A 23108-nucleotide genomic window follows, 5' to 3' on the forward strand; every position below is an offset into this window, starting at 1 on the left:
GTATAATTTTGAGAGGATGATCCTAAGGGCAATCTGTTAGGATCCGACCGTTTGATCTTAGTATAATTATGAAAAGATTATTCAAAAGGCGATCCGTGAGGATCCGACCGTTGGATCGTCATATAATTTTGTGAGAATGATTTTAAGGGCGATCCGAGACTATCCAACTGTTGGATCTTCGAATAATTTTGAGAGAATGATTCTAAGGGCAATCCGTGAGGATCCGACAGTTGGATCGTCATATAATTTTGTGAGAATGATCCTAAGGGCGATCCGGGACGATCCAACCGTTGGATCTTCATATAATTTTGAGAGGATGAACCTAAGGGCGATCTGTCAGGATCCGACCGTTGGATCATCGTATAAATCGATCAAGATGATCCTGTAGGTGATCCGTGAGGATCCAACCGTTGGATCGTTGTATAATTGTGATTTGTATATTATTTTTTGTCAAAAAAAGAAAAGAAAAAAATCTAAAAAGATAGAAAATAGAAAATTTCAAAATAGAAAAATAAAAAAGTTCATATAGAGAAAATGGGAAGCGGAGGCGGAGGCGGGGAATCATACAACCTCAGAATCTTCTTCAACTTGAATTTGGTGTCACTTTGTAGTGGCAAAACTGCAGAGGCCTGTTCTTCTGGTTGAAGTTGAAACTAAACTAAAATAGCTCAAAAATGTTATTGTTGTCTCCAACTGTCGGAGTAGTAGAGAAGGTAGAGCTCGAACTCGTTCTTGTTGACGGCCAAAGTTGAAAGCCCATACCACTGTAAGTAAAATCTCATGCTTTTTAATCAACCTTTTCTTCTTTTCACCATTTGTTCAATAATATCGACCTTAATTTCCATTCTCAATACACAACTTGCAATTATAGCTAGAAAGACCCATAGTTCATGGCCAGAGCTTCATCTTCATTCTTAAGACTCTTCCGCCAAAACCCCACTCAGATACGTTACAACAGAAACCAAAGATTCTAAATTTACACAAGTCGCTCAACAAATTTGTAAGATTCTTAGAACAAAGCCCAGGTGGTTTGAAGAAGACCCTGAGTACCCTTTTCTTAATTTCTGAGAGGTTTTGAAGCACCAAAACAATGTGCTCTTCTCGCTTCATCTGGGGTTTAGCCTGAACCCATTTCCTCTTGTGGAGGCTAAGGCCTGCAATGCTGCAAAAGCTTTTCTTGATGTGTTTTATAGGTTCGAAAGGGGCTGGAGTGTGCCTGTTACTTGTTATGTGGCTCTGTCAGGGTGTCTTAGGCTGGGTGGATAGAATGTGGTGCTGTAGCTGATGTTGATGTTGAGACTCTGGGGATATTGGATTTAAGCGTTTTGTGATGATAATGAGGTTTTCAAAAGGGTATGGACTTCGTCGGCTGGTTTTGGAAGATGGAATACTCCCTGGAATGCTGCTTTCGATACATTGATCTCTGGGGACTGTAAGGAGAAAGAATATATGAAAGTGTCCAAATCAAAAACTGTGTCTCTGATGAAGTTCCTCATTTCAGGAGGTAATCAATTGGTTGTGCAAGAGAGGGAAGGTGTTTGAGGGTTTCCGAATTTCAAATGATCTTAAGTTTAGAGGCTATGCTCCAGATATTGTCATGTATATAGCCATGATCCATGGTTTTTGTATGATGGGTTGGCTTCGAGGGGCTAGGAAGCTATGGTTTGAGATCATTGAAAAGGGATAATATCCAAATGAGTACGCTAACAAATTACAATACCATGATTCATGGGTTTGGAAAGAGTGGTGATTTGAACAAGCCAGGATCTTGAACAAGGAGACGTGTGATAAAGGTTGTTAACAAAACCATGATTCATGCGTTTGGAAAGAGTGGTGATTTGAACAGGCCAGGATCTTGAACAAGGAGATGTGTGATAAAGGTTGTGAAAAAACCAGTCAGTTACAACAGAATGATTTAAGGGCTATGGTTTCATGGAAGGACTGATGAGGGCATATAAAATTGTCTGAACTTTGAAGAAATGCCCGAGAAGTATAGTGTTCGTGATGTGATAACATACGATACTCTAATCCAAGGTTTCTGTTGACTAGAAAGCTAAGATAGCTGAGAGTATGAACTTATTCAGAGAGTTTCAGACTCATGGTTTACAGCCATCAGCTTACTTTTATGCCCGCTTATTGAAAGCTTGGTCAGATGGAAGAGTAGAAGAAGCAAAAAGTTTGTGGAATGATATGAAGAGTATATGTTAGGAAACAAGTTCCGGCAGCCATAATTGTATCACTAATGGATTGTGTGATCAAGCCATCTCAAGGTGATGTTGCAGAGGGAATGAATTGGTTCGTAGTGATGCTAAGCAACAAGGTAAAATCAGGGCAGAGAACCTTTTGGAGATTGATTCATTGTCTTTCACAAAGCGATAGGTTGGATGATTCTTTACATGTTTTGGACTTTATGTTTAGCGTAGGTTCTGTACTGGAGAACGGTATATGTTAGTTTTTGGTTAATAAGCTTTGCTCAAAGAAATACCATATTGTTGTTGCATGTCTAGGGGACATCTGAGAAGGAAGTGATGTTTCAACCTGTTATGTGATCCATTCTTCCATGCAACTTGTGAGGATTTTTGCTTTCTTTCATTCTATGGCTATTAATCACTTTCCAGCATTGCTTTCAGCCTTTCACCAACGAGAGGTTAGTAGGAATGGTCAGGCCCATTGTTTGCTCCCATGTGTCTGTAGTTCGAATCCCCTCATGGTACTTACATAGATATGTGCTAGAGTTTCCTGCCTCATTGTAACGTCCCGAACCTAAATTCACCTGTTTACTAGTCATTTGGACGGTAAACGACAATTACTTTCACTTTTTATTCTGTTTCGATACTTTTAGTGGCCCTAAAAGTTGACTTTTTATTCGGGTCAAAATTTGAGAAAATGTTCTTCATGGAAGTTGTAGAGGACGTTAAACCGAGCGCGTGCATATGTGGTACGTAAAAATCGGAGCTCGTATGCGAAAGTTATAAGCGAAAATGTAGAAATTACTGTTCATGGTAAGTTATATGTATATATGGAAATTTACTGTTGGTAGATTTCTATTTTCAGAAACCTACCCAACCGGGTAAGTTCTCTCTTTCTCTCTCCCCGACTCTTTCTCCCCTCTCGGCCGATTTCTTCCCCCTCCCGTTTCTTCCTCCTCCGGCCGACCCAGGACACGATCCGGCCACCCCCAAGCTCGGTTTCTTCCCCTTGTCACGTCTGTGGAGGTATTTCACAACGATTTGGCCGGAAAAGCTCGGATCGAAACCAAATTCTCCCCGGCTGCAGTTTGAAGTTTTTGCCGATTTCCGGCGATTCCGGTCACCTCCGGTCCCCATCTCGCCGTCGAAGGTTCGGTTTTCATCACTGTTCATTTCCCCTATGGCCTTGTATCACGATTTGTTGTGTAGATGCCGAATCGACGAATTGAAATTCTAGGGTTCTTGAGGATTTCTGGGTTTTTGTTCATTGATCGATTTCGGCCGTTTTTAATTGTTATTTGGGAATGTTGTAGTTGAGAAGTTGAATCAGTGTGTTGAGAAGGTGCTACTGTCAAATTTTGGTGGCCATCGGAGATGGTGGCGGCGGCGCCGCCACTGTGGGCGGCGGTAGCGGCGGCTAGGGTAGTTTATAAATTTCAATTTTTAGCTAGTTAAATTCTATAATTATCATAGAGCTTATATGTGAAGTTTGGTGAATTTTGGAGGAGTTTGGAATTGTTTGTGAATTTTCGAAGTTTGGAGTTTTGTGGTGGAATTATGGGAAATCCGGCCGTCGGATTTCCCTCGTTTTCTTTTTGGAATATGTAAATTGAGGAATTAGAATTGTGGAAGAGATTTGGGTTGAATTTGAGAAGTATTGGAGATAGGGATTTTCGGATTTCGTTTAAGTTCGTAATTATTATATCGGATTACCGTTTATGGAAATATAATTGTGTACAGGGCAATGTCGCGAGCTACGGTTAGATGAAGGAACTCGTCTGCGTGGTTGCCCAATAGTACTGTGAGTGGACGTTTGTTTTAAATAAGTGATGCATGCATTTATTTATTAAAGCTTGTTCTATTTTATTAACGTATTTTCCGAGCATATAAAGATAATTGCGAATTATCTCATGGATTTACTTTTAAATAATGATTCTCATGAAGTATTTATGTTTTGTTACCGGTTGTGAGTTTTGGTTATGAAGATGTTATGCTCGGATTCGAAATTATAAATGATGTTGATTTTCGACGAATTGATTTTCGATGTGATTTTCGAGATTTATACTGTTTATATTATCTTTATAATCGTCGATTTGAGATTTCTGAAAGATTTTCGAAATGGGATTTCGATGGAATAAATTCTTGTTTATTTATTCGATTTTTTGGCATTGGGAATGCCTCATTGACAATCTACTTATTTCTTTAGCGTGTGGGACACGCTGTTAATTTATACGACTCTTTGAGTATTTCCGAGTACGGTTGGGAATCGTACCCGTGTTTTCTTTATACGTGGGACATGGGGAAGCTTTATTGAGTTATCGGTTTTTTAACCACCATACCCAGGGTCGTTATATATACATATTATATTACTGGCTAGCCTATTAGTACTCCTCCCTACTTACTATGTGTTCGTAGGCGAGTAGAGGAGAGCATGGGATGCTCTAGAGTGTGGGACACTCCGACCCGAGCCAATAAGGCTCCCTTCTTTTGTATGGTGAAACTTCTTCCCCATATTTTATCGTTGCTTGACTAGCGGGGCTAGTCCGATTTTCACTGTAGCCAGCGGGGCTGGTCGTATTTTCTTGAGAAATGAGACTTCGGTTTTATGATATAGTTTTCGAATGTGGTGACTAGCGAGGCTAGTCAATTTATCGTTTTGGAATTCTTGGATTTAAAGCTAAATGTATTTTTTCTAATTGTTGCATGCATCGATTATTAAAGAGAATAAATGTGGGAATGTATGAAATCCTTTTTCCTTTAAATTGTTTATTTTTGTCCACTCACGCTAACGTTTTTCGTCTACTTTCCCCTGGGCCTTTCGGTTTCTAATGCCCAGTTTGCAGGCAAATTAGTGGAGGTCGGGCGTACATGACATTTGAGGCATAGTTGTCACTACTTCCGCAGTGTAGGATCGCTTGATCCTTTACTCTTCTTTTATATCCCTGTGTATAGTAGTATTGCTCTGCATAACCTTGGGATTAGTATTTTGAGTTTGTGTTTTGTGAAAGTGGAGTTGTTGGTAATTGGGAGCAGGGTGGCTCCAGGAGTATAAGGTTGGTTTGCTTGAAGTGTTTAGTGTGTTTTACAGGTTTTTGGGTAGTCCATTTTAGAGGTGACTCTGCCAAATTTTTGGTAGAGTTATCCCTAACGTGGGCCCCACAGGGCCACCTCGGATTTCAGGGTGAAAGTCGGGGCGGGTCCTGTCACTCCTAATGATTGTTGGGTTAGGAAGTTTAGAGCATTGGTTTCCATGTTATCGATTTTGTCATCTTTGAATCCTATGAAATTGATATGAGTAACTGAGTAGGAATGTTTGTTCCTTTTCCGAGAATGTCATGAGTTTTTCTTTTGTTTGTTCTTCAAACTTGATACTTATTCTTACAAGTTATGATATGAAAAATTTCAATTTTTTTCACTTTTGTCTTGTTGTCTCCCACATAAAAAATGTCAAGAACATTCTTACTCAATGGTAAATCTTATTTCCCAAATAATTTAACTCACCCACACCCTCATCTGATGCTTCCCCATTATTTTTCAAGAACATTCAGTGATTTGCAGTTTTAGGTTATGATCCTCCAGCTTTATTTTTGCTCAGGCACAAAAGTTAAGAGTGCTTCTGTTTTGACCCTCGTTGTATCTGTTATTTTGTGGGTCAGTTTTTTTTAGCTATGTTTAGGGTTTTGTTGATTGGATTGGCTAGTGGGTGTATTCATAAACTTGTTATCTTGAATGTTCAATACATTGGCGAGGGTGGGAATTATGTCTGTAAATGGAAATGACTTTGGTTGATGTCTGGGCTTTGAATTTAGGATACTTTGGCTTACATTTTACTTTTGATGAAATGCTTATGTGACTATTGACCATAAAATCATTTACTTGTATAATTATATTCTATCTAAGCTTCAAAATTAAATTGATTAGCAAAATAAATCTTATCGGATGATGAGGAGGTAAGGGAGTTATCTTCTGTTGTTGTTGTTAGAAAAGTCACTTACAAAAGAGTCGCATGTATGTGAGAGTGTTGGTGGTAGGCACAGGTGGATTGGGTTGTGAGCTTCTCACAGAGCTGTGTTGTTTTTGGGAACTTGAAGTCATAGAAATTGATCACATCGAGGTTTCTAATCTCAATAGCCAATTCCTCTTCATGTTATGCTACTTGAACTTTTTGCTGCTTTGTTTTCAAATATGTCATGGGTTTTTCATTGTTTGAATTAGAGTTGGGTGAAGTTTGACTTTTATTATCCAGTTCAGAGTCTTTCACTGGCTGAAGATTTGAGATCTGACACAGGAGTGTTTGAATATGTAATGGCTGCACTACCAGAGAAATTCCGACTGCTCACATTAATTACTCAAGTGCCATTCTAGAACTTTTTAGAGAGCTCAATTTAGAGTTTTTCTTGAGAGTGGTAGTTCAGACTGGTTGGGTTATGTGAGAATTAGTTGAGTTATGATTTCTTCTAGTGTATTTTGGAATCCTTTCGTTTTCCAATAAGTCTTATTGTTATGTCCGTGTCCTTAATTAATAACCTTGAGAAGAGTAGTAACCTATCCTTGGAGGGTTGTTCTAAGAGTACTATTTAAGAGTCCTTGTCTGTACCAGAGATATCAGAGTTGATGAATAAGAAAATAGCTTTTGTGAGTTCTTTCTCTCATACTCTGTATCTCTGTGGAATTTTCCATTGAGTGGTGACTTTACACTCCTGTGTCCTTTGGAAAACACTCTAGGTGGTGAATTTTCTGTAGTGAGTGTTGGCTTGGGAAGTGAGTTCCTGTTTTGGTATCTCATCCAACCCGGTATCAAGATTGGATAGATATAACTAATTCTATAAGCCTTGCTGAGGACATAAATGGTGTACTAGATTCCTATCTCTCAATGATTTGGTTTTGTTATTTTAGGCTGAAATGCTCTGAACCCAACTTTCTCATCACGATCCTGAACTCATTCATGTTTGTGTTGAGATTATTAGGAGCTTTAACAGATGGTCCCTGTTTATGAAGTCATTGTGTACACTATATGATTTGGTCAATGAACTGTTAGTAGAGAATGAATGAGTTTCATTTGTTATCATATAGATGTAGTAAATAAACTGTTGGGTGAGGGGACTGTGTTAAGATGAAGAAGCACTATGCTTCTTTGGAAGGCAATGTTAGTTGCTACATTGTTATGGGAAAAAAAGAAAGAAAAAATAAAAAATAAAAAGACTCTAAAGTCCTGCCTAACACAGATAATTTATTCTGTGTATGTTTAGATGGTTGGTAATTTGCAGTCTTCTCAAGAGGACAACAGATATGGATGATGCTAATCAGAACTACAGCTTCCAGATGTGTTTTTATTTGTCCAAAATTTAATGTAATTACTTATATACCATCTACCTAGTGCATCTAGTAGTTTATCTACTTTGGCCTCATCTATCTTGATGCTCACTGCAGCTGCCATATGCTCACATGGTTATAATAGTTTCCTTAGAGTTCGTCGTGTGGTCAGTCTGTATGTTATCAATATGAAAAGCAATGATTTAAAAAGTGGTTGCCTTTCATCTTTGGCTTGAACTTTCATTCTACCATCAGGGTCTTTTATTTTTACTTCTGTTTTGGTGTTATTTAACTTGATGGTCCTTTGCTAATGCCACATTAGGATTATTTCGCCTATTAGGATTATTCAAAGTAGATTCTGTACAAGTAAAATGGGAGGAAGAATTTCCCCATGTCAGGCAAATAGCTCTCAAGGGTTACTACAGATCACTATCCTATTTAGTTGGACTCAAACCAGTTAAGAAAGGGTCCGACTGCTTTTAAGTTTGAAAGCATTTGTGGAGCGTAACTGCTCCAAAAACTGTTTTAAAGAATGGTGGAATAGTTGGGTGATTCAAGGTTGGGAAACTCAGGGGGCATTTATAAAGGGAGGCCGATTTTAGATGTGGTTTTAATTGCAAATGAGGTTGTGGTGGAAGTTAGATAAAGAGTTAGGAAGGATTGGTTTTCAAAATTTGTTTTGAGAAGGCCTATGACCATGTAGATCATGACATCTTGCTGTCTCGTGTATAAAAAATGTCAAGAACATTCTTATGCTATTGTAAATTTTATTATCATATCCTATATGATTTGACTTACCCACACCCTTGTCCCATGCCTAATATTTTTCAAGAACATTCAGTGAGTTGCACTTTCAAGTTCTGATCCTCCTGCTTATCCTTCATTTTTAACCCAGGTTGTAGCTCTGGTTTTGTTTTTGTTTGGTCGAGTGTGGTTGTTATTCATAGCCTTGTTGTCTTGAATACTCAAAAGTCAAAATTTTGGACATTGGTGTTGATTTGATGTTGATTTCTGGGTTTTGAATTTAGGATACTTTGGTTACATTTTACTTTTGATAAAATGGTTATAGACTATTGACCATAATTCATTTAGTTATATCATATATAATTATACTAAAAACTAAATGACCAGTCATTTAGTTATTACTTATCATTCTGGACTTTCTATCTAAGCATGGAAATTAAATTGGTTAGCAAAATAAATATCGTGATTTTTGTGGTCCCAGAGTGAACCCTTCTTGCCCTGTCCCTTATCATCATGACCTTCTGATATATTTATTGATTTTTGTTTCAGGCTTAGTTTGTAAGTTTATTGTTGAAAATTTTGCAGCTCAGAGAAGACGTTAAAGAATGTGTGAGTGTTGGTGGTAGGGGAAGGTGGGTTGGGCTGTGAGCTGTTCGAGGACCTGGCTCTGTCTGGTTTCGGGAACTGGAAGTAGATATTGATAACATAGAGGTTTCTAATTCCGTTCAGGTTATTTTCCATGAAACTCTTTTGGTGCTTTGTTTTTAAATTTGTCATAGGTATTGTTTTATTTTTTGAATCAGAGTTAGGTGGATTGTGATGTTGCCCTGTTCAGTCTTTCACTGGCTAAAGATTATTGGTAACTAATACTGTAGTCATGGGTTAGGACATGAGTGTACTTAATGTCTTATCTCTCAATGCTTTGGTTTTGCTATCTTAGGCTGAAGTTTTGTGAACCCTGGATTTATCATTGATGTTTCTGTTGAAATTATTACGATTTAACAGATGGGCCCTGTTTGTAAAGCATTCATTATATTCATTGTGTTTATGGATTTGTCAATGAACTATGCATGGGTACAGATTGGAAGTGTCTGTTGGTATCGTGTTTCTGCAAGAAAAGAAACTGTTTGTGTTAGGTGACTGCATTAGGATAAGAAAGAAGCCTGCTTTGTTGGAAGGTGATGATATATAGTTGCTAAAACATTATGGTTAAATGAGACACAAAATGACACCAGAGCTGTAGTGGTTTGCAATCTTTTTTAATTACCTTTTTCATAATTAAGTGAGACTCTGAGACATATGATTCCTATGTAGGGTGTAGCGTGATAGTAGCCCATTCTAAACATATTTCCACTGAAACTCCTAATCAGCTGGCACCATCCTGCATTCTTATTGCAATTGCTATAACATATGATCATGATTTTGAAATTGTGAATCCTAGAAATAAAAGGGATTGAACAGTGACTTAAATACTCATGTCTACTAGCTTGCTGGCATCTTCCTGCATAGTATGATGATCTATATATCAAGTAAATGAACTGAACTATATGGTCCCGTTGCTTATGATGCATGGACCATGTGAATACGCAGGAAATGATCCTCAGTTATGAAATTGCAAATCTTCATCTCTCACCTTGGTTATAAGAGTGAACCAGTTGGTCTGTGTCACTTTTATCATAATCGGAGAAATGTCTTTCTGTTGCATAGAAAAGGAAAGATGGCTTTCTGCTTGCATCGGCATCGGGACAATTCAGTCTTGCTTGAGGATTCTTAAAGAATCCTTCTTCAGGATCAGAAAGTGTTACCGGATCTCGAAAGTCTATTGGCAAGCTCTATAACCTCCAAACATTGAAATTACCGGATCTCGAAAAGTGTTCAAAGGAGATTCAAAATTTGATCAACTTGAAGCATTTTCATTTTGGTGAGGGGATGAAATTTGAGGCTGAGATTTTGGGGCGATTAACTAATCTCCGAACACTGCCTTCCTTTAATGTGGGTAAGGAGTGAGGTCCTGCAATTAAGGAGTTGGGTGGGTTGAACCAATTGAGAGGCCACTTAATTATTGATGGGCTAGAACATGTAAGGGATGAAGAAGCAAAGAAAGCTCGCTTAGTGCAGAAGAATCACTTACGTGAGCTAACATTAAAGTGGACAGACGGTGGCTTGGCGGATGTACTTGATGATATGGTTCATTAGGTAGTCATAGTTCATTACTACCTAATGAAAATCAGACGGATGTACTAGATGGCTTGGAACCTCATGGTAACTTGCAAAGCTTGAAGATTGAAAATTTTATGGGTGAGAGATTTCCGTCATGGATAACAAGTCTCCAAAATTTGAAGCAGATTTGATTACTCAATTGTTGCAGTCGTGAAGGAGTCCCAACACTCGGCCATCTACCTACTCTAAGATCTCGTGAGATTAAGAGGATGAAAAAGCTGAAATGTGTGGGAGCTGAGTTTTATGGTACTAGGACAACTTTGTTTCCAGCACTGAAAACATATTACTTCCTTGGGTGCCAAGAGCTCATTGAATGGATGGAAGCACCAAGGATATCAGGAGAAGTAGTGGTATTTCCTTGCCTCGAAGAGTTGGAACTCAGGTACTGTCCCAAATTGAGAAATGCTCCGAGTCGTTTTCCACGTCTCAAGAGGTTGTGGATAGACGAAATGGACAACAACTTCTCAATAGAAAATATAAGCACTCAGCTTACCAGTCTCACCAATCTCTATATAGATCATGTAAAGGGACTAACTTGTCTACCAGAAGGGATGCTGAACAATAACAAGAGTCTCACATATTTGCAGATAGTTAATTGTGATGAGTTGACTTGTATTGCTCTCGATGTATCTGACACGCTCCATTGTCTTGAGAAGTTGAAAATAACTCGTTGTATTGCTCTCGATTTATCAGGCTGACCATTTTGAGGATTCAAGGATGTGAGGGATTAGCAAGCCTAGGAAGTGGGCTCAACTACTACACCTCTCTTTAGGAATTGCAGCTACTCTATTGTCATAATCTAACATCAATTCCAATCACACAGGGCATCACATCTCTCCAGAGGTTGAGGATTATTCGTTGTCAGAGATTATTAAGCCTACCCGGTGGGATCCAATTCTGCACCTCTCTTCGGCATCTGCATATAACTGGTTGCTCTAGTCTAGTATCCATGTCAGTATCATATGTGTGCGACCACCCAGAGACTCAACGAATCAGCCGAAGCAAGTCTCTATAGGTGTTGTTGAGTATTTGTCTACACAGGAGGAGGATTGGCGTAGTCTCGAATCTATTCCACCTAATCTCCGTCAGTTGTTGATATGTCATTGTGGGAAATTCAAATATATGCCCACAGGATTTCACCGCCACGTACACTCATTTGAAGATGCTGCAAATTGGTTGGTTCTGGGAGCAGCTGGATGCCTTGCCTGATTTTCAGCTTCCACCACCACCACATGATTTACAACTTGAACGCTTAGAGTTGGTGGGGTGGCCTAAGCTAAAGTCTCTGCCCCAGCAAATTCAGCACTCTACTTTTTTTAAAACTCTCTGGATAGGAAAGTTTATAGGACTAGAGGCTCTTCCTGAATGGTTGGGAAATCTTACATCTCTTGAGACTACATATCTGGCTTTGAGAGAATCTCAAGTATCTACCTACACTGTATACTATGAAAAGTCTCACCAAATTAAAGAAGCTCTACATTGAGGGATGTCCCCTGCTCAAGGAAAGATGCACCAAGGAGACTGGCCCAAGATTTCTCACATCCCAGAACATGACTGTAATTTTTTTGACCAAGTTCTTTTTATTTATTTATTTTCCTACAAATTTCTTTCTTATTATGTCTCATTTTTCATCTTTCTTAACTCAGTGTGGTGAAGCTACGTAATGGCCTGCCATACTAAACTAGAATGCCTGGTCACATTTCAAGAGGAAAATGTATTATCAATTGATTTCATTCAAGTTACGAGGTTAATCAATTCCCAATTGCCAGAGATTTATCCCTAAAGCGGGGTAAGCTTTTCAAACCACCATCTTTTCTTCTCTTCTCAGATTTCTTCTTTCGCTAGAGTTTAACCAGATTTCCATTGCATTAACTAATCGTAATTTTTCCTACTTAATGGCATAAATTATATCTTAGCAGGTTCTATCATACTTAATGGGAAGATCAGATGAAGCTGAGTGGTTGAAGATCCAGTCACAGTAGTTCAATCACCTCTCCCATGTATGGGTTATTTACTGTGTTTCATTGAAGATAAAGTGATCATGATAGTGGAGAAATATACTTCAGGCTTTAAGGAAGGACCTGCAGTGCAATAAAAATATAAAATAAAAATATATCAATACCCTGTTTGATTGATAGTCAATTCCTCGATTGGAGTCAAGTTAGTTTACAACTTGGTGTTCTGCATCTCTAGCATATTTGATTCTCCAAGTCAAGAATAACTGCTACTTGGTCCCTTTCTTACCTAGCCAAAAAGTTGATCATTGCTTAATGAAGAAGAGCAGTTGTTAACTTGGGAATACAATTGGAAATAGGTATCTAAGCTACCCAAGTCTTGTAAGGGTGGGTTCACTTGGTTCTTTGCCTGTGCTGCAAGTCTAATATGTTCTATACAGACAGACGTGAACAATTCTACATAGGTAGCGAGACACGACACTTAAATTTTTTATAGAGCTATCCTCAATAGAATAGTGTACTGTTCTTTCATAAAGCTATAGCTGGCATGGAGTGAAGGCAAAGCGATCCCAAGGCAACCATACGCAGCATCTATTCTCAACAATCCAGCTATATCTTCTACAAGAACAACACTTGGGACACCCTACGCCTGCGTGATCAACCCTTGAGATTGAGAGTGATTTTAAAACCCCGGAAAGATGTTTGTACTCTCTCTCCTTGAATCCGCTGCCGGCGAAGTAGTGAGTAAGGTGATTTCACTCGCTACTGATCAATTGAGACTCGATATCGTCTGGGGGTTCCGCGAAGAGATAAATAAGCTCAAAGAATCCTCAACTCTGATTGGAAATATAATCCATGATGCTGCTCATGAACCTGAAGATCGGAAACTGCGGGCAAGGGCCGATTGGATGAAGAGGCTTATAAGCGTAGCTTATAATGCAGACGATATTCTGGATGAAATAGAATATGAAGTTCAGCGTATCGTTATAAAGGAGACCAGCCTGGATAAGAAGATACTCGGCTTCTTTTGCAACAATCCTGTTTTATTTCGTCTCAAGATGGCACGCAAGATTAACAACATCAACACATCCTTGGATGATCTCTACAAGCATGCAGCCAGTGTGGGACTCGGCATGACAAGGAGATCAAATGGAGGTGCAGCAGCAAGTAAAGATAAGCGGGAAACAACCTCATTCGTTGACAAGAATGAATTCACCTTGAAAGATGCAACCATTGTTGGAAGGGATCAGGTTGTGTCAGATATAATTGCAACCTTGACCAACTCCAACAATCAAGAAAATATTCTTTCGGTGATGGCCATTGTGGGATTGGGAGGCCTAGGTAAAACTACTTTGGCTCGCTCAGTTACCAAGCAACTGAAAGAAGGTGAAATGAAAAGGTACTTTGATGCAACATTATGGGTGTATGTATCTAATACTTTTGATGTCAATTCAATTTTACATCGAATGCTGGAATCATATGACGACATGACTGGAGCAAATCTTTCAAGTCTGGAAGCATTGATTGGAAGCCTCCAGCAGAAGTTGAAAGAGAGAAGGTATTTTCTTGTACTTGATGACGTTTGGAATGAGGATGCTAATAATTGGGATGATTTGAAGCGTTGTCTATTGCAACTAAATTCTGCTAAAGGAAGCTCTGTGATTGTCACCACCCGTAGTGCCAAGGTTGCATCAATCATGGAAACACTTCCTAGGTGCGATCTAGAGACTCTATCGGATGATGAATGTTGGTCCATAATAAAGGATAGAGCATTTGCAGATCCTAATGCTCCGATTCCTTCAGATCTAGAGGGAATCGGAAGGGACATTGCCAAAAAGTGTGCTGGTCTTCCATTGGCGGCAAAGGTACGGTATCTTCGATCACCTTATTGATTATTTAATGTGAGATGAACTATTTGATATGTATAGATGATGTTATGCTAAAATTTGAATCTCAAATAACGACTGTAGGTTTTGGGAAGCTTGATGCGTTCTAAGAACGGTAGCAATGAATGGTTGTCAATTCTGCAAAGTAAAATATGGCAGGTATCATCAGACAAAGAGGATAGCAGGATCATGTCGGTTCTGGGGTTGAGTTTTGACAATTTGGAATCACCATTGAAACAATGTTTTGCATATTGCTCCATGCTCGAGAGAGGTTCCTCAATTGAAAGAGATAACTTGATCCAACTATGGATGGCTCAAGGTTTTCTCCATCCTTCTCATGGTCACCAAACCGAGCAAGAGATTGAAATGGAGGATATAGGCAATAAGTATTTTGAGACTCTACTAGAGAACTCCTTGTTTCAAGATGCTACAGAGGATGAAGATGACTATGGTGTTATCATCACCCGATGCAAGATGCATGATCTTGTGCATGATCTTGCAAACGAAGTATCCAAGTGTGAGAGCTGGACATCAGACTTCAATCATGAGATGGAAGATCATGAGATTCGACATGTTGCACGGGTTCCTACTGCAATACTAGAAAAGATGCCAAAATCAAGTATATCAAGACTGCGCTCATTCTTTTCAAATATCGGGGAGGTCTCTAATACCATTTTTCCAAAATTTAGAGCTTTACGTGTCTTAAGTTTTTGTGAGACTGAGAATCAGGAGTTGCCATATTCACTTAGCAAGCTGAAGCACTTGAGATATCTAGATCTTTCTGATGCAAAAATCAAAGCACTCCCAGAGTCTATTGGCAAGCTCTATAACCTCCAAACATTGAGATTACCTTGGAATCTTAAAAAGTGTCCGAAGGTGATTCAAAATTTGATCAACTTGAGGCATTTTTACTTTGGTGAGGAAATGAAATTTGAGGCTGGGATTTTGGGGCGATTAACTAATCTCCGAAGATTGCCCTTCTTTAATGTGGGTGAGGAGAGAGGTCCTGCAATTAAGGAGTTGGGTGGGTTGAACCAATTGAGAGGCCACTTGATTATTATTGGGCTAGAACATGTAAGGGATGGAGAAGAAGCAAAGAAGGCTGGCTTGGTGCACAAGAGTCACTTAAGTCGGTTAACATTTGCATGGACAGACAATGAGGTACCTAATGAAAACCAGACGGAGGTACTAGATGCCTTGGAACCTCATGGTAACTTGCAAAACTTGAACATTTACCATTTCATGGGTGCTAGATTTCCGTCATGGATATCAGCTGAAGGAGGAGAGGTCGTGAAGGTATTTCCTTGCCTCGAACAGTTGATGATAGATGGTTGTCCCAGCCTAGAGTCGATTCGGATCACACAGGGCATGCCGTCTCTCCGGAAATTGAATATTGAAAGTTGTGACAAATTGTCAAGCCTAGGAAGTGGGCTCAACTACTGCACCTCTCTTCAGGAATTGGAGATAAAGGATTGTTACAATCTAACATCAATTCCAATCACACAGGGCATCACATCTCTCCGAGAATTGAAGATTGATAGTTGTTGGAGTTTATTAAGCCTACCGAGTGGGCTCCAATTCTGCACCTCTCTTGAGGATCTGTATATAACTGATTGTTCTAGTCTACTATCCTTGTCAGTATCTATCCTTGAGGAGGAGGAAATTTCTCAAGGTGTTGATGCGTATTTGTCTGTACCGGAGGAGCATTGCCGTACTATAGAATCTATTCTTGGTCGGTCGTTGAAATTAAAATATGTGCGCACAGTAGGATTTCACCACCTCACTCGTTTGAAGACGCTCCGAATTGGTGCGTTCTGGGAGGAGCTGGACACCTTCCCTCATTTTCAGCTTCCTCCTAATTCACAACTTGAAATCTTAAGCTTGTTTGGGTGGCCTAAGCTCAAGTCTCTGCCCCAACAAATTCAGCACTTGACTTGTTTAAAACAACTCTGGATAAGTGATTTTAAGGGACTAGAGGCTCTTCCTGAGTGGTTGGGAAATCTTACATCTCTTGAGTCTCTGAGAATCTGGTTCTGTGAGAATCTCAAGTATCTGCCTACACAAAATGCTATGAAAAGCCTCACCAAATTGAAGTACCTCTACATTTCCGGATGTCCCCTGCTCAAAGAAAGATGCACCAAGGAGACTGGCCCAGAATGGCCCAAGATTTCTCACATCCCAGATCTTCACTGTAATTTTTTTACCACATTCTCTTTATTTCCTTTTTTCTACAAATCTCTTTCTTATTATGTCTCGTTTTTCATCTTTCTTAACTCAGTTGGCAATTGGTGATACGCAATGCCTGCCTTACTGAACTAGAATGTCTGTACACGTTACAAGGTTAATCAATTTCCACCTAAAGCAGGGTAAGCTTTTCAAAGCACCGTCTTTTCTTCTCTTTTCACATTTTTTTTTTTTTCACTTTAACCAGTAATGCATTAACCAATCCTACTTTTTCCTTTTGGCATAAATTATATGGTGGCAGGCTCTATCGTACCTGACGGCAAGATCAAATTATGCTGAATAGCTGATGATCACCTCTCCCATGTACGGCTTGTCTGCTGTGTTTCATTGAAGATAATGATACTGGAAAAATATACTTTAATCATTTCAATCTAATTTTATCATATTTGCTTTCTCATGGAGGTAGACATACTATTAGAAATCATTTTAGTCTGTTATAAACTTAGAATTTCACATCTTTTACATGAAATGTTGTGCTGGTTTGGATGCCATGTTCCATTCTTTAAGGAAGACTTTCAATGAAATAAAAATATATCTATACCCTGTTTGATTAATAGTCAATTCCACGATTGCCGTTTGCATTTTAATTCCCTGATGATTTAATATTAAGGAACTTTCCTTTACAAATTTTCATGGATTGGATTTCTTTTAGCTGCATACAGAGTTATCTGAAACCAGTGGTGCACTGCTTGATAAAGAAATTTCCACAACATTGTTTTCTTCTGATGTTTATGACACATAATGAACTTGGAATTTATTGATGCAACCCTACTAGGATGATTGCTTAATTACTTTGCTTCAGTTTATTCATAAGTTGTATAGTCATTGTAACCTGTTATACTTTCTTTGTCTTAGGTATTAATCAGCATCTGCTATAAGGATGAGAAATTGAGATGTATCCACCTAAAGTGGAAGCTATGCAAACAAAAGATGAGGACAGCTGACATGAGTGGCTGGCTTCTTACATTCCAAAGGTAGATTGTAAGTATCTTTCTCAAATGAGTAATTTGTGCATGTTCTTTTTCCTTGTATCACCTTCAGCTAGTTATTTAACTTATCGGTTTTTATCATTTCTAGTGTCCCATTATTTCTTTCCCTTTGTAAGTACTAGTTTTTGTGATGGGGAAGTTCATCCTCTAGTATAACCAAAAAGACATCGATAAGGATGTAATATTATTGTTCTTATTTTGGGTTGAGGTAGAGATGTTCAATGGCAATTCTTGTTAGTAAGGTACCTGCCAGACAATTTCAAACCCTCGTCGATTCATTTGTGGTTGTCAGACAATTGTGATCCCTCCAACAATGATGTGAAGAATTACTTACCGCTGAATCTAGCAGGAACCTCACCATATTACTGCATCTGGAAATTATTGGTTTTCACCATCTATGTGAAGTTATGCTGAGGGGTCCCAATTGTGAGATTACTTGTATTCCAATAATCTGGATGGATGCCAAAGTTAACTTTGATATCCTAGATGCTCAGATCTTTGTTTAAATTCAACTGTAAACTTTCTTGATCCCTTTCACCTCCACAACTGTAAACTATCCACAGATTCTTTCCTTCACAACTATTCAGTGTAGCAAGTGTGTAATTGGTCTTTTGTGGAAAAGCTGTTTGAAGCAATTAATAAAAGAAGTAAACTTGTTATCCTTCTCTCTTTCTTTTCCTCAGCACTGACGTATCGTCTTTTTGAAATCAGGTCTGCATTGAAGCTATGAGAGGCCTCCTTAAACTAGATATTCATGGGGTTCAAGTTCCACAGGAAACATGTGCCTTGAGTGCTCGAAATTTCAGTTGTGCATGATTACTTCCATTGATGTTCTAAGTTAACCAGTTCCTAAAATCATTGTAAGCTTTTCAATCCCCTACTTCTTCTTCCCTCCTGGTGTTCCTCTTTAATTTGATTCACCAGTTTTCAAATGCATTGTACTATGCTCTATAGGCTATTTACTTACTGCAGTTCTGGCTTTATAATTGTTTTGGTATCATTTGTAATTTCTCACCAGGCAGCTCTATCCTGCTCAAATGGAAGAACAGCTTCACTTGACATGGTGCAAACCAAGTTCAGGTACTTCAGTTCTCTATCTTATGCGTGTATTTGTTTCATTGAATGTTATGCTGCTCATGTTATGTTTTATTCTTTTTATTTTCCCTCTTTTGATGGACTTTTCTTTTTCTTCTTTCTTAGTTGTCTAGTGTTTCATAAACTTTTAAGTATCAAGCATCTTGTATACTGAACTTAGCAAAATAGAATGTAACATCAATTACCTCTTATTAGTTTCAACTATTCTCTGTATTTCCAATCTCTAAAATCATCTGCTTCCAAGTAGCACTTTGTGGTACAATAATGATTCACCTTTACATAATGATACCATTCATTTATCTGAGGTCAAACTCTGGATAAGTTTTTCCTTTGCAAACTATTTCTTTTATGTTGATTTAATGTTTTCTTCTATGTGCATTTGGATACATTTTTGATCAATTTGTTTCAGTCAGTTTGGGGAATTACATGGTTTTTTTTTTTTTCTCTAATGTCCACTCTGACTCCTATCCTCTCTTACTCAGATTGTCCCAAGGATTAGGGAATTGGAGCATCAAATTCTGATCTCAGGTGGCTGCTGTTTGTTTGGCTCTCACAAAGGCTGGTAACTTTGCCCTATATTGAGAACAAACTCCATCTGCATCTTGGATAAGCCATTTAGTCAAGCATGCATGGTTTCTAGGAAACAAACCTTCTATTATCTGCGAGCTATATGAAGAACCTCCTGTCAGATATCACATTTTTGTGCTCTCTTGGTGTCTCCATGAAAGCTTAACAAATGGGCTACAAACAAGTCCTGGAGGACCTGGAGAATTTGGTACCGTAGGCTTGTTTATGAGTTACTCTAATATGGTTGTGGAGCTTATTGTGAGCTTTGAGCTTCTCGGCACTTCTTATACTTTTTAAGTATCAAGCCGTATTTCTGAGATTCGAGCAATTATCTTTGTCTAGGTAAAAATGGCATCAGTTGTGGTAGTCTAAAATATTCTTATGTTCTTTGAGCGTTAGTCTGTTGGTTGATAAGTTTCATGGAGAGAATTGAGAGATCAAGTGGTTGTGAGCTTTGGGTGTAATTGGGGTTCTCTGTTGAGAATGGTTGTGAGAAAGTACGAGATTACTTAACAAAGAACATTTTATTTTGACATTAGTGGACTATTGCCGTGGACAAATTGGGTGAACCACGTTAAAACCTTGCCTCTTCGTTGATTGTGGTGTTCTTTATGATTCTAGTTTTTCTCTTAATAAAATGGGTACGATCTTGGGCTAGGAATACAAATTGCTGAAATTCCGAGCATGTCATAAAGGGATACAAGTATATAACTAATCTTCCCTCTATTTGATTTCACATTGCCTTTTCTTTTAACAGTTTCTGCTGTTAACCATATATAAGGGCAAGTGAAATAAATCAGAACTGATAAAGTGAAATCTTTCTGAATGTGGTTCTAATTATCATCAAGTTTGCTTGCTCACTCATTTTGAATTTTGTACATTGTATCTAACAACCTGCAAGGTTTGTTCTTTGAAGCCAATATATGCTTAAAATTGATATCCGAATTGCTCTAGCCTTTCACTCAGATGCAATGTTGGTTTCTTAGAAGACCAGTTGCTGCAGGTGGTAAGGATGCAGTAAAAGAAAAGGGTAGAACAACAATCAGGTTAGACAGAGATTAAAATTTTAGATCCTTAAATGAAACTAGCATGTATTTGAAGGTTTTACAGCAAATTCGATTTGACGATCTCATTCTATTCTCCGAAGCTTCTTCCAAACAAGCTTCGTAAAAGAACTGCTTGAACTCGTGGTAGAGAGCTTTTTCCCATGGCTAGCAGTAGTAGATTAATTCTTATACAACACTTCAGATTCTAAGAACATGGTAAAGCATTCAAGTAATTGTTCACGGACACCGCTGGAAAACTGAAAGTATCTCCTACGACTACTGCAAAACCAAATCAATCAACATAATAGAATTTTCTATTCGCAAAGTATTTCCTACTGAGACCAGAAAAAAAAAAAAAAAAAAAAGGGTATCTCCTATGAATCGGTACATCTACCATAAATGAGATATAAAGGTTCTTTTGATAATTTTGAACCAAGTTCATGTTGCAGTTGATAGGGCCAAGATCAGACCAGTGAGCACACAAAAGAACCATAATGCAGAGAGTTTAAGTCGGCATTAGGCAGGACACCCGTTTACTAAGCCATGACATGTTAGCTGAAAGTTGGTTCACTGCTCTAAACCCATGTACAATGTCAGCAGCTACAGCGATGCTCAGGAATTTAACGAGTCAATTTAATCAATCTCGTCCAATTCATCTTCCGTTGGAATTTCGGCCTTTACTGTCGGAGGATGAATTTGATCTCTTCTTTCTAGTAATTTTGAAAACTCCTGCATGACTATCGTGTTTCACTATATTTGGTCCTTCAGACTTGTCTCTTTGAAGGTGCGGTCAAACCATATGTCTCTTCACTTCCACTGCCCACCGGGACATTTTCATTCAAAGGTACAACACTGCTCTTAGAAGGAAAAAGATTTTTCCTCTTTCCTTTACCGGAAAACATCGATACATCTTCTCCACTTTCTACAGCTTTCATAAACTGTAAATCACTAAGGCCATCAGCATAAGAACGTACCTCCTTTCTTGGCCGCTTTCCCGAGACATTGCTATAATCAAATCATTTGGAAGGCTGGAAGCTGTAACCTTATCAGGTGCTGAATATGCCCACTCAGGAACCTCATGCTCTTCCATTAGGCGAGATCTATAATTCTCCCTTTGCCTTCTCTCGGCATCCATTTTCTCAAACATCCGGAACTCGTCATCTGATCTGGCAGCAAGGCGGTTGATTTCTCTCTCGCTCGGCACAGCTGTGCCAAGTGAACTTGTACCCTTGCTCATAATTTCCTTCAACATATCTCTTCTGTCCTGAGCTGCAAAACAAGAAACACGTCTTTAGATAGGATACAGCCCTGTCATGAGAAAACAAAGTTAATTTATTCATTCTAACATGCAAGACATCCCTTGCATTGAACCTACAATGCAGCACAGTGATATTTTATTGTGGCTGAAACAAGAAATGCTTTTGATCTTATGTAGCACCCTTCTAATTTTGCTTCTATCATCCATATTGTTAAAAATGATAAGGAAAGCATGGCAATCTATTAGAAAACCACATTTATACAAAATTATATGTACGGGGAAACCATGTGCAGACAAACTAAGGCTCCCACCACCACATGATTTACAACTTGAACGCTTAGAGTTGGTGGGGTGGCCTAAGCTAAAGTCTCTGCCCCGGCAAATTCAGCACTCTACTTTTTAAAAAACTCTCTGGATAGGAAAGTTTATAGGACTAGAGGCTCTTCCTGAATGTTTGGGAAATCTTACATCTCTTGAGACTACATATCTGGCTTTGAGAGAATCTCAAGTATCTACCTACACTGAATGCTATGAAAAGCCTCACCAAATTAAAGAAGCTCTACATTGAGGGATGTCCCCTGCTCAAGGAAAGATGCACCAAGGAGACTGGCCCAAGATTTCTCACATCCCAGAACATGACTGTAATTTTTTTGACCAAGTTCTTTTATTTATTTATTTTCCTACAAATTTCATCTTATTATGTGTAATTACCGGATGGAACAAAATTGATAGAGTTTGAGTAATGACAGTTATTCAAACAAGCAACAACACAAATAAAAGAACACAAGAATTGCTGACGCAGTGTAAACCTCTCCACTGAGGAAACTTCACTGCGTGGCTTTTAACGTAGCCAACACGAGAATCAAATCCAATATGAATCAAATCGTTACAGATCACAAGTAGTGGTATTCAACACAACCACATTGACTAGCAACAATGCTAACTTGCTCACAACTGTAAAAGACCTATTCTAAACAACTATGAAGCAATCTGTATAGATGAAGAAATCTGGACACGCCTTCAAATTCAATCTTGCCTTGAAGCCTCACTGATCTCAATCACATATGCAAGTGATGAATGCAGTGAACAAGCAGTATGATCAATCAATCAAACAAACAATGAGAGTTTTGTAAAACAGTTAGTGCAGACTATGCAGCACAATTAAAATTCTCAATCAGAAAACTCTCCATCTCATAATGCAGTTTCAAAACCTTTTATAGAAGATAAAGACTCCCCCTCAATCCAATCACATTAAACACCGATTGAGATAAACATGGAAAGGTTTTTCAAAACAATATGCAATCACAATCTTTTATCTGATATGTATTCAAAACAATTCTAAATGCAGATAAGATTTCCTAAACTCCTTTCCTTAAACACTATTTGAATTGGAGAGTTTAGACCCACAATATATGCATCAATCACATGCAAATTGATATGATATGCAAATTAAAAGCTCTCTAAACCTAGACCATATTTTCATAATTATATGGAGAAAGAATCGTGTACAATCAATGCGTCTAACCCTAATTGATTCCTATTAGGAAAGATCTTTTTAACAAAAGATTGCCAATTAAAATAAACAGACCTAAATCAATTAGG

General features: G+C 38.4%; 1 protein-coding gene across 5 annotated transcripts; it reads left to right on the top strand.

Annotated features, from left to right (window-relative positions):
• Positions 1–547: 547 nt before the first annotated feature.
• On the top strand, positions 548–19785 carry LOC112197599 (putative disease resistance protein RGA4). 5 transcript variants are annotated; one of them, XM_040518428.1, is made up of 13 exons: positions 548–766; positions 5026–5094; positions 8832–8975; positions 9837–12022; positions 12113–12255; positions 12386–14286; positions 14392–16498; positions 16586–16673; positions 16793–16854; positions 17407–17532; positions 18252–18400; positions 18559–18620; positions 19118–19785. In XM_040518428.1, exons 6-8 carry the CDS (start codon positions 13120–13122, stop codon positions 16597–16599), a joined length of 3288 nt encoding a protein of 1095 aa, XP_040374362.1. In that variant the 5' UTR covers positions 548–766; positions 5026–5094; positions 8832–8975; positions 9837–12022; positions 12113–12255; positions 12386–13119; the 3' UTR covers positions 16600–16673; positions 16793–16854; positions 17407–17532; positions 18252–18400; positions 18559–18620; positions 19118–19785. The 5 variants fall into 5 exon arrangements, with proteins under 5 accessions (XP_040374362.1, XP_024194101.1, XP_040374364.1 ...); XM_024338333.2 differs by lacking the exon at positions 5026–5094; XM_040518430.1 differs by lacking the exon at positions 5026–5094 and having other exon boundaries at positions 18563–18620.
• The last annotated feature ends 3323 nt before the right edge of the window (positions 19786–23108 follow it).

Source organism: Rosa chinensis, chromosome 4 (assembly GCF_002994745.2).
Source record: "Rosa chinensis cultivar Old Blush chromosome 4, RchiOBHm-V2, whole genome shotgun sequence".
NCBI classification, from domain to species: domain Eukaryota; kingdom Viridiplantae; phylum Streptophyta; class Magnoliopsida; order Rosales; family Rosaceae; genus Rosa; species Rosa chinensis.

Coding starts and splice junctions, on each gene's coding strand:
- LOC112197599 (XM_040518428.1), top strand. CDS start 13,120: ATGTTTGTACTCTCTCTCCTTGAATCCGCTGCCGGCGAAGTAGTGAGT. Junction 14,287..14,391: donor GTCTTCCATTGGCGGCAAAG/GTACGGTATCTT, acceptor TAACGACTGTAG/GTTTTGGGAAGCTTGATGCG.